At 41.2% G+C, this 12,201-nt stretch overlaps 1 protein-coding gene across 4 annotated transcripts in view; it reads left to right on the top strand.

Annotated features, from left to right (window-relative positions):
- MYLK (myosin light chain kinase) overlaps nucleotides 1–12,201 on the top strand; it is a 335,337-nt gene that overhangs the window by 101,528 nt on the left and 221,608 nt on the right. For all 4 annotated transcript variants that reach the window (XM_048869056.2, XM_048869054.2, XM_048869057.2 and 1 more), the window contains exon 2: nucleotides 5,426–5,598. In XM_048869056.2, the coding sequence (XP_048725013.1) occupies nucleotides 5,434–5,598 (165 nt within the window). In that variant the 5' untranslated portion in view covers nucleotides 5,426–5,433. The remainder of the gene's footprint in view (nucleotides 1–5,425; nucleotides 5,599–12,201) is intronic.

Genomic DNA, 12,201 nt, shown 5'->3' with positions numbered 1-12,201 from the left:
ACAGTTCCTGGCTGTCGGGAAAACCGGTTTCTCCGCTTGCTTGCTGTGAGCTATCTACAACCTCCTCCTCATCATCATCTTCTTCGTCCCCAAAACCTGCTTCCGTATTGCCTCCATCTCCATTGAAGGAGTCAAACAACACGGCTGGGGTAGTGGTGGGTGAATCCCCTAAAATGGCATGCAGCTCATCATAGAAGCGGCATGTTTGGGGCTCTGACCCAGAGCGGCTGTTCGCCTCTCTGGTTTTCTGGTAGGCTTGCCTCAGCTCCTTCAGTTTCACGCGGCACTGCTTCAGGTCCCTGTTATGGCCTCTGTCCTTCATGCCCTGGGAGATTTTCACAAAGGTTTTGGCATTTCGAAAACTGGAACGGAGTTCTGATAGCACGGATTCCTCTCCCCAAACAGCGATCAGATCCCGTACCTCCCGTTCGGTCCATGCTGGAGCTCTTTTGCGATTCTGGGACTCCATCATGGTCACCTGTGCTGATGAGCTCTGCATGGTCACCTGCAGCTTGCCATGCTAATCCACTTGTCAGGGGTGGAGTAAGGAAATCGATTTTTAAGAGCCCTTTAAGTCGAAATAAAGGGCTTCATTGTGTGGACGGGTGCAGGTTTACATCGATTTAACGCTGCTAAATTTGACCTAAAGTCCTAGTGTAGACCAGGGCATAGACTATACAAACCTAGGCAGAGTTTAACTTCTGTATTTGAGGGAGTAGAGGTCTTAATAAGTATAGCTCTGACTTTTGAATTTACCGATTATTAGTGGTACTTAAATTACAATGTACTTGAAATCACAAATACGGTTTATGTTTCTTATTTAATCACCCTTTGTTTTTTGTTTTAATTTAATTATTTGACATGTTTACCAGATACCACTAAACAGAACTGAGCACTGTCTTGTAACTATGAGTCAAGACTCCTAGTTTTAGAGATATAGAAGCATTGTCTTAACATAGAAATAGACAGGTCTCTACACATTCGCTTGATATTCTGACAAACAGTAATTTCCAGTTCTATAGAAACAGTGTGAGGAGCTGGGCCAGATACCTAATGGCCCAATTGTGTTGTGGGCTTGTGAAGGCTCCCAAATGTTTAGGCTATTATTGAATATTTAAATGAATGTTTGTTTTGATAAGATATTATATATAATAATAAGGGTAGGATTTTCAACAGTACTGAGCCTTAGAGCGGGGTGGGAAACAATTTTCCTATCCCAAATCAGTCCTCTTTCCCCCTCCCCACCCCCCAAAAAAGTAAACCAAAAATCTGAAAAAAAAATTCCTATTGGTTCAAACGAAATGCTTCATTTTGATCTTTTCAAAAATCTTTGTTTAGATTTCAACCTTTTTTCATCTTTTTTTCTTACATTTTTTTACTAAAACTTTCATTTAGAGACAAAAATCATTTTGAACCAAAAAAAAGCTTTTCATTTGGAAAATGTCAAAACAGGATAGTTCAACAGTTTTGAGACAAGCTTGTGAGTTTACACAGAGCTCTTCTTTAGGTCTGGGAAAAGTACTTTCCCCAGACATGAAGAAGACAAGCTCTGTGTAGCTTAAAAGCTTGTCTTTCACCAACAGAAGGTGATCCAATAAAAGATATTACCTAACCCATCTTGCCTCAGTGAGAAGATTGTCCTTTGTGCATACCTAGCGGGCCTTTCCCATGAGGCAAAAATAGGCTTGTTGCTGATGCTATGGACTGGGATGCAGTCAAGGAATTTGCCTGGCTGTGCTCCAAGTGGTGCTTGGAGATGGGGGAGAGCAGGAGCACCCAGCTGGGGGAGGGAGCCCCTGGAGTCCCAGCTGCCCTCCCCTCCCACCATGCACTGAGGGGACTGGGCTGTGGCTGGCAGATCCAGCGCGCATCACTGCTGTGTGTGTGTGTGTGTGTGTGACTCTGGCAGGCTCTGGAGCACTGCGATAAATGCTCCCTCGGCTGCCTTCTTCCATCCCCTTTTCTCTGCAGACTGTGTCCCCGTCCCCTCCCAGACAAAGTGACCATGGCGGCTGCAGCCCCAGTGTAGAAAGGGCGCTCTGTGGCCAGCATGAGCATCCTGCTGCCCACACCAGGCCTGGAATACAGTTTGGGGCAGTGCTCATGCATGCCTCCCCCATCTCTGTCTGTGTATAAAAACTCTGGAATTAACAATGCAGGAATCAATCATACACATCTCTTAGTCTGCTTTTGACAAATTTAGGTGATTAGCTCTCTAGGGCAGGGACCTTGTCCTTCTGTAGAGTACCTTGCATGCCAACTGTGCTCTAAAAATAGAGTTCTCTAGGATGGGATTTTCAGAAAAAGTTAAATGATTTAGGAGCATAAAACCCATTGAAAGACAGTGAAAGTTGTGTTCCAAATCACTTAAGTGCTTTTAAAAGTGCCATTCTTAATTCCTTTATTTAGAAGGAGGTTGGGGATTTTGAGGGATTGCTTCATTCTTAGCATAGGTCCCAAACAAATAGTCCCCTTGAGTTCTGGGAGAATCTAATTCAAGGGCCAGTTAATTTTTTTTTTTTTTTTGTGAACATGGGTGGGGATTGGGGGGAGTTCCTATTCTTTTTGTTTTGGTTTGGTTTTGTTAAAAATAATGCCAGTGTTTGTTTATTCCTTGCTCTGTCTAATCAATAGTCATGTAATATCAACTCTTAACTATAATAGGGCATGAAATTAATGATTCACTTTGTATTGATAATTTCATCTTTAAAAATTGAGGTTGCAGAGATAATTTTCTCCACGTTGTTTCTTGTAAATTCCTGGGACAGTTGATTGACCAACACATAGGTACTGGTCAATGACCTAGCTTCCCCATTAATCATTATAGTGAGCAAACCTGTCAGGCTTGTTTTAGGATTTTGCATTTGCAGCATACATTTACTTAACAAAAATTTCTAGAAGCTTTTTCCAGCAAATAGTTGTAAGGTTTTGGAATCCTGATTGTCCCTCGCATCATCCCCCGCCCCCTACACCAGTAGTTCTCAAACTTGTGTACTGGTGACCCTTTCCACATAGTAAGCCTCTGAGTGCAACCCCCACCCTTATAAATTAAAAACACTTTTTTTATTTGTTTAACACCATTATAAATGTGGGAGGCAAAGTGGGGTTTGGGGAGGAGGCTGACAGCTCGCAACCCTCACCATGTAATAACTGCCCCCCCCCCCCCCCCGCACCCACACACCACTAGTTTCAGGGCATGACCCAATGAATGTCAATCCCACCTTGCTTTGCAATGCTAGGAAGCTGTCTAGGATTATCTGGGGATGCGGGTGGACAAGGAGTAGGAGCTTTATGGATATGTTTGGGAAGTAGGGAGAAAACAACTATGGCTAGAGACCACCATCTGTATTTGTATTAGAGCCAGGTTTAAATTCTGTTCTTGCTAATGGTAATGGGTGTCAACACATTTTCCCTAAAGAGTGTACACTGGGTTGCAAATAGTCTTAGCAAATGATACTCTAGATTCTTCCTCTTTCCCGCCCCCATCTTAAAGCATGCTATTGCAAAACTGTTCATAGTACAGTATAGCACTGAAAAGGAAAACCATATTAAGTGGAGACAGGCATTGTCCAAATCTCTCTTTTGTCTGGATGATTTTTACCTATTATCGTTGTGAGTAACTCTTAAGGTGGACTGAAAGACTGAAAGAGTCTATAGAGAGAAATATATTTTCTTTTTTTTCCCAGCTGTCTTAGTTAGTGCATTGAACAGCATTTTGTATGGCGTCCGTGTCACTGTCTCCCCTATATAGTGTAGTCAGTTTTCCTTGTATTATGGATCTGTCAGAGAGCAGCATGGCACTGAAAAAGTTAAATAAAAGAGGAAAACGTGATTCTAAAACCACAAAAATTGGCAGAGGTAGATGCAGAACTTGCAATGACACTTTTGTTTTAAACGGACCAGATTTTACACTGCTGCCCCTATAACACTTGGCCATTTAAACATGCCACTGAACATGGCACTTGTGCTGCACCTTCCCGGGGGGAGCTTTGGAAGGCTCCTGAATGTGTTGGGGGAGCATGCAACCTGAGAGGGTGCAGACTGCTCCCCATAGCATGCCTGACATTGGAGAAATGGAGCTGTAACTTTGGCGCTTCCCCACTTCCTCTAGGGTTGTGGGCAACCCCTGGGTTGCTGTTTTTTTTTTTTTCCCCTAGCACCTTTTGAGATGGCATGCCCTCTGCATCTGTGGAAGGGCCAGGAACAATGCAGCGCTAAATTTGCACAATTCCTGCCTATTTAAGTTAAACTTTTACTGCCTAGTTATGTATTTATATCTGTTACAAGTGATATCAGAAACTGAGGTAGCATGGGTTAATAGATGGGGCACTGAACTGGGACTTACGAGACCTGAGTTCTATTCATGACTCTGCCACTGATCTGCAGTGTGACCTTAGTCATTTCTTCCCTCCTGTTATTTGTCCATCTCATCTATTTATATCATAAGTGTTTTGGGGCAGGAACTGTGTTTTCCTGTGGGTGTGTACAGTGTTCAGCATAATGGGGCCCAGATATTTGTTGGAACGTCTAGGTCCTGCTGTAATACAAATAATGATAATTGTTCCATTTGAGTAAGGAATATTTCTGATCTCTTCTCACATTGGCAGTGTGATGTACATAGACATTCCACAGTGAGCTGTCTCTGATGGGACAGCTATCCATGATGCGACAGCTATCCATGATGGGACTTCTAAAAATGCCATTTCAGTTGCAGTCTGGTGTAGTTGCCTCTCTAGCTTTGATCTCCTTGCTTTTTCTCGTGCATGTAGAAAGCCTTTACTTTACTTTACTTTTCTTTTTGGAAATTTAGGGTTTGGAATGCTTGCAAAATAAGTATCCCCTGTGTATCTGCAGTGTGTTTCTTTGGAGGGAGATTTGCAGATATTTCTTAAGCTCTTGCAAGCATGGTATGAAAAGTCAGACTTTCAGTATTCACATTTATAACTTAAATCCATTGGAAATAGAACTCTCTTTATGTCACATGTATTTGTTCAACATTGACTCTGCTTTTACAGCCTATTGATTGTCAGTGTATTCTATGCCAGGAAAACCAAAGAGTCATATTGTTAAAAACAACTTTAAGTGCACTATTACAATTATAGCACCGCTGAGAAGGCTGTGCTTGTGGTTAAGGCACTGGACTGGGACTTGGGAGGTTTGCATGAAGTTCAAGACTCTCACTGATTTACTGTGTGATCTTAGGCAAGTCACTTAAACTCTTAGGGCCTCAGTTCGCCATCTGAAAGATGGGAATAATACATATCACTTTAGACTGAAGGCTCTTTGGGCAGGGATTGTCTTGTATGTACTATGTGTACATATGGCACAACCAAGCCCTGATCTTAGCAGCCCCTAGTTGCTACTGTTATATAAATAATAGTAACAAGTCAATATTTTACTTCTTGTTTCTCTTTCTCTTTGAAAGCTCTAACCATGGGAGATGTGAAACTGGTGTCATCAACTCGTATTTCCAAAACCTCTGTGACGCTGGAGCACTCACCTCTCAGCCCCTCTGTCCCAACAGAAGCACCAGCATTCACGCTTCCTCCTAGGAATATCCGGGTGCTGCTGGGAGGCACGGCCAGATTTGAGGGGAAGGTAAGAAATGCATCATGGGGCGGTAGAGTGGCTTTTTGTTTCACTGCTCTCTCCTGTCATCTCACTGAAGGTTCCCGTTGGGTTGAAAAACGTAAGAATCTGGTTAAATATCTTGTTGACCCTCATTCTTACACGAAGTCACCCGTTGGTGAGTGATAGCTGGTATTTGAGACCTTACCATGCCAGTGGAGGAGAAAACATTGTTGCTATCTTACTGTGTACTAAGTGTAAACTTTAGGCAATCCCATCTTTCAGGAGTCTTAGCCCAGCATGAATCACTCCTCTCTGCCTCCATAATTGTCTCTAATGAGAGCCTAAGGCAGAAAACGGGCTCCTCCATTGCTGGCACAGTTCCTTCTCTCCCAAAAGTGCTTCTTTACAAAACGACAGGTTTCAGAGTAACAGCCGTGTTAGTCTGTATTCGCAAAAAGAAAAGGAGTACTTGTGGCACCTTAGAGACTAGTCTCTAAGGTGCCACAAGTACTCCTTTTCTCTTTACAAAACCTTACTTTTAAATCAAAACTAACACAGCAAGTCTTCCCAAGAGTCAAAAGCTGCTCATAATCTAAGAAAAAGAACTTGAAAACCGGCATGTAACATTGCCACCTGGCATAACTATGTATTCATCTGAAAGCAAAGCAATATTTTCAAAGTAAAGCCCAATTAATATGTACATTTGGTTATCCCAAAAGGACAGAAATCTGGAGAGATAAAAGAGGGGGGAAAAGCCTCTGAGATTTGTACAAAAAAACATTTTCCTTGAGACTTTCAGTATTGTCTGTACTTGAATCTGTATTATCTTCTCTCTGTCACAAATAATCTTCTTTTCTCTCTCTCTCATCCCAGTTATCTCCTTTTCTTTTCCATCACTCCAAATCTCACTTCTGGAGCTGTCACCCTTTTCTCTCCACTCTTCTACCCTGCCAGTTTTTGTCCTCCTCTGGTTGTGTGCTGACAGCTGTATAGTGAAATTCACTAGAATCCTAATCTTCGAAGTGGTGGGACATATCTGTCAGCACAAGGAGCAGAGTATAGCAGAGAAACAGGAACGATCAACCTACTGTTAACAAAAATGGTAGTTGGAAGGTTTTAGAAAATTCATTGCTATTAAAAGATTAACTTTAAGTAGGGGGGCAGTAGGGGCTGTCTGATATTTATCTTGTTTGTTGTTCAAATGAGAGCTGGTTGGAAAAAGATTTTTTTCCTGAAGACAACTTTTTGACAAAAACAAAAAATTGTTTTGGGAAAATGTTGACTTTTTGCTGCAAAACTGAAAACCAGAAATTAGTTTTTGGATTTTTGTTTAATCAAAAACTTTTTTCCCATCAATTAGCCCTAGTTTATATCTTAATTAAAAATTAACAAAAACCCATTTGACCCCCCACCCCTCCCCCGGACTGTGAGGCGTTGACTTATGCAAATGCGTGTTCTTATTATTGCTTCCCTTGTACTCCAATCCCTTTTCCTGCCTATTGTTCTGACATCTTGTTTCAGAGGCAAACTCTCTGAAGCAAGGACTGTTTCTTTACCCTGAGATTGCACAGCATCAAGCACAATGGGGTCCCAAGCCTGATTGGGTCCTTTACGCATGACTGTAATAAAAACTAATAACAATATGTTATGATAGAGGTATATAAAACCATGAGTGGTGTGGAGAAAGTGAATAAGGAAAAGTTACTTACTTGTTCCCATAACATAAGAACTAGGGGCCACCAAATGAAATTAATGGGTAGCAGGGTTAAAACAAATTAGAGGAAGTTCTTCACTCAGCGCTCAGAGAACCTGTGGAACTCCTTGCTTGAGGAGGTTGTGAAGGCTAGGACTATAACAGGGTTTAAAAGAGAACTGGATAAATTCATGGAGGTTAAGTCCATTAATGGCTATTAACCACGATGGGTAAGGAATGGTGTCCCTAGCCTCTGTTTGTCAGAGGGTGGAGATGAATGGCAGGAGAGAGATCACTAGATCATTACCAGTTAGGTTCACTCCCTCTGGGGCACCTGGCATTGGCCACTGTCAGTAGACAGGATACTGGGCTGGATGGACCTTTGGTCTGACCCAGTATGGCCGTTCTTATGTTCTTAATACACTGAAATCAGAGTTGGTGCACAATATTTGGCAAATTTTATTTCCTTTTGTATTTTAAATCTTCATTTGGCAATTGGCAATTTGTGTTAATTTTCCCCTGCAAGTATGGATGGTTACAGATAATTCTGTTTGACTGCAGTGATACATACATTGGAGATCAGTGGCTGTTTTTATTTGCAGGCTGTTGTCCTCATTTATTGAATAAAAAAGATGATATTTCTGTATTTTAGACCAAAAGGATCTCATTACTACCCACAATGCACCACTGCATTTCAGGATCAAATGGTAACAGGATCAAAAAAAAGATTCTTTTTCTTATATCCTGAATAAAACATTCCAATCAATAACAATAGGACTCACATCCTTAATGAGAGACAGTGGTGGGCAACCTGCGGCCCGCAGGCCACATGCGGCCCATCAGGGTAATCTGATTGCGGGCCACGAAACATTTTGCTGGCATTGACCATCCGCAGGCACAGCCCCCTGCACCTCCCAGTGGTTGCGGTTCGCCGTTCCCTGCCAATGGGAGCTGCAGGAAATGGTGGGCTGCAGGGACTTGCTGGCCGCCGCTTCCCGCAGCTGCTGTTGACCAGGAATGGTGAACCGCGGCCACTGGGAGCTGTGGGGGTGGTCCCTGCGGACGGTCAACGTCAGCAAAATGTCTCGTGGCCCGCAATCAGATTACCCTGATGGGCCGCAGATTGCCTGCCACTGGACTATAACCTACTCCTCAAGGGAACTGGACCTCGATAATCTAAAAGGACTCTGCCATCTCCTACCACAGTGATCTGGCTTACTGTCAGAGTACTCTCAAAATTATTAAGCAAAGGGACAGCTCTTAAATTTTAGTTCCAGCTCTGCCACTGATTAGGTGTATGACTTTGGGCAAGTCCTTTAAATTTTTTTGTGCTTCCGTTTCCTCATTTATAAAATGGGAATGATAATGCCTAGTCCACATGTGTTATATGGACAATTAGCCATTTGGAGATGAGGAAGTGCTTTATAATTCAAGATTATTAAGACCACAGCTTTCATTCATCGAGCTACTAGTGTAGTTCATATTAAAAATTCATGATCAATTGATGATATGTTTATATTAGATCCTGCTGTGTGGCAGATTAAGTTTAAATACTTGCAGTCACAATCCATGACAGTTAAACTATGCACCATGCATGGAAAATCCACTGGTTCCATGGCTTCTGCCCACTGCTACTCTTTGCCTTGGGGAACCTTATTATGTCCCTTCCAGCTCACACAGCTGGGAGGTAGTGTGTAGTGTAGCTGTAATTGTACAACTACTGGAAATTATCATTGTGCATCCGTTCTAAATTTCCAATTTCTAAATTAGCCAGAGGCTGAGATATGAAATTTCATACTTTTTTGGATCTATATGTAATAATCAGGAGTGGGAAATAATGGAGCACATGTTCTCGTTATTAACTTGTGTAAAGAAGCTGGGCTCCATTTAATTTTTAGACAATTAAATCATTGCTTTAAGTCAACATGTTCCTGTGCGCCTGATCCATTTTTTATAACCTAATGTGGTCAGTGCCCTTCACATTTGATTCAATTTTATTATTGTTTATAAACCAATAGGGTCATATTGGTGTCTTGCTTATGGTTCTAGTCCAGTGCTGTTGGAGCACTGCAGCTGTGTGCAGTGCTGTTAGACTGCCGCTTAATAGCCCTAGTCTTTGAGATCGCAATCTGCATACTTCATACCATATGTGTACATCTTTAGTTAGTTTGTGCGATGTTGCTCTTTCTGTTACTCTGACATTTCAGGGGCTCAGAAGGACAGTATTTCCTATTGAACACACTTCAGTTTTTCTACACTAGGAAAAATAGGCTATAGACGTTATGATGAATCATTAGTGATAATGTGCTTCATCACACAACATAAATATTAAACTAGACATACATTTTAAAAAAAATTAAAAATGGCTAGACAGGAGATTTTCTTTAAAGAGTTCTTCTGCAATGGAATTTATCTTATCAGAAAAGAACATACATTTTTGAGACTCCAAGACAGGATATTAATTTCATATTCTGATTATCTTATATACTCATTAAGAGAACTTAGGAGAGATCCCAAGAGTCAAACCCATTGTTTTTCTTTTCCACATGTTTTCATCTGTGACAGTGTGTAAAGTAAGTTACACAAAACGAAAGTTAAAATGAAAGTGCAAAAGTTGAAAAAAGAAAGTAGCTCATAAATCTAGGAACATGAAGTTAGAAAGGAACAGATGTTGTTGTCCTTGAAAGGAAGTTGGGTTTGTCTGTTTGGGTATTTTCCCTCAGAATTTTTGTGAAAACTGTGGAAAATTCACATGTATCTGACTATTCATCTCAGTTTTCCACATGGGAAATGCAGGCATTAGGTAGCATGTGAATCGTACTTATCTATAGAGCTTTTCTCTGGGCTATATAATAGACACACAGAGTTCTGGCCTAGTTATTTTTAAAAACGACTAGGCCAAAATGTTGCAAGGATCTGATTTTTATCTATCAGCATATTTAGTCTGTTAATCATTGGAACAGTTTACCAAGGGAAGTAGGAAATCCATTACCATTTCACGTTGTTAAATCGAGATCACAAGTATTTCTATTCAGTTAAGTGTTATTGGGTTTGATAATGTTCATTTGCATAGTAGTGACGAATAATTCTCTTCACTGTAGAAATTACTAGGTGGATTGCTTTGGCCTGTGTTATGCAGAGATTTGACAAGGTTACCGTAGAAGTCCCTTCTGGCCTTAAAATTGAAATAAGCATCTATAAAGTGCCAATCAGTGGTATCTAGGTTTTGCTGATTAAAATCTGGTAAATTCAGGGTCCAAGCAGGAAACCATACCAGTTGCTTTCAGAACACAGCAACCCCTTCTACTACTTGACCTGAAGCAAATGACCCTACATTTCACTTTATGCAGCTGTGCGGACTATTTTCATTATAAACTGAGAGCTAAACACTTTAGTAGGCTAGCAATGTTGTCACATCACCCAAAAGTAAATGATCTTTTGCCTTATTCCTAGTTGAGAATATTCCTTTATATTGGGGGAAAAAAAACCCTGAGATATTCCATTGTAATGATTCAAAACACTATAGTGTAACATTATAGTAATAGTGTAATACATCCCTAGCATCTTCCATCAACAGAATTCAACTCTAGAGAAATATTAATGAATTAACTCCTGCTACACTCCCATGAGATCACTAAGTGTGTATCAGTATTAGAGCGGCTCAGAAAAATTCTGATTAAACATTTTTCTTCGGAATTTGACAATTTCTCAGAATTGAACGATTTCAGAGAGAACCCTTTGGAACCCATGCCTGAATTCCTGCCAACTCACCTGACTTGCTCCTTGGCAGCCTACATGAGGGGCTGCTGGGAAATATAGGACTTTCCTGGGCTCTACAGTTCCAGGGCAGTTTACCAGGCAGACTGCCCCAGTGTTGGGGGGCTCCATTCCTTTTTGAGGATAATTTCAGAGTTTTTTTCATTATGAGTAATTGGAACAAAACCAATTTTGAAATATCCAAATCCTCTGAGAAATGGAATTGCCTTTCTCCACCCAGCTCTAATTGGAAGAGTAAGTATGTCTTCACCTGAGTTTAATGGTGTTTTCTACCCTGCGTACCTGGCCTGTCCTGGGGTATAGGCTAAATCTCAGGTGCTGCTTTCACTTGGGCTGGTAACCCAACCTCTTTGCAGCGCGGACATAGGCAAAATCACTCAAGGGCCCATAGACCACTAATGCCTTCTCACAATTCCCACTGATAGCCTGAAGGACAGACAAGTTCTCTTACAGTTCACTGGGAAAGAACCACAGAGCATCAGAAGTCCTAGTAACACAGATGCGGGAGTGCAGCACCAGTGAGACACAGTAATTTGAGCAGGGCTTTGTTGAGTGGCTTACTCATGCCCCAGCTAGGTTAAATCCCGGGTCCCCGTCACCTTAGTTAACTCAAAGTGAAGGCATATTCTAAGGCACAGAGCGGTTAAGTTACTTGACAAAGCTCATACACCAACGTAATGGCAGAGCCAAGAATAGAATCTTGACTAGTCTCTAACCACTATACCACATTCTCTTGCTCCTTCCCTCCCTATTTTAAGCTGCAGGGTTTTGGACCATTAGGATAGAGAACTGCAGGCTTTGTTTTTTTAAACCAGGGTAGCCCACAACAGACACACTCAGTTGATAACTATATGATTTACAAAGCTAAGTGCCCATTCAAAATTTTGCTCAATTTGAATAACAGATGTAGTACACCAAAAATGTATGATGAATATTTCTCCTTCTTTACTGAAAGAAATTTCAGTGGGGGTCCTATAATATGAAATGACGCAATTAATTTCTCAATGAAATTGAAGAACTGTCAGTTTACAACCAAGAAAAAAGAAACACCCCTGTATTCAGGGTAATATTAAACTCTGCATTTCACTGCTATGGACAGTTAACTGAGCAATGCTTTGGCTGTATATATATATTTTTAAAAGGTAATATCAACAATAATT

This window comes from Caretta caretta, chromosome 11 (assembly GCF_965140235.1).
Source record: "Caretta caretta isolate rCarCar2 chromosome 11, rCarCar1.hap1, whole genome shotgun sequence".
In the NCBI taxonomy this organism is placed as follows: Eukaryota; Metazoa; Chordata; order Testudines; family Cheloniidae; genus Caretta; species Caretta caretta.
The sequence above is the reverse complement of the archived record's forward strand: the minus strand, read 5'-3'. Positions and strand labels throughout refer to the sequence as shown.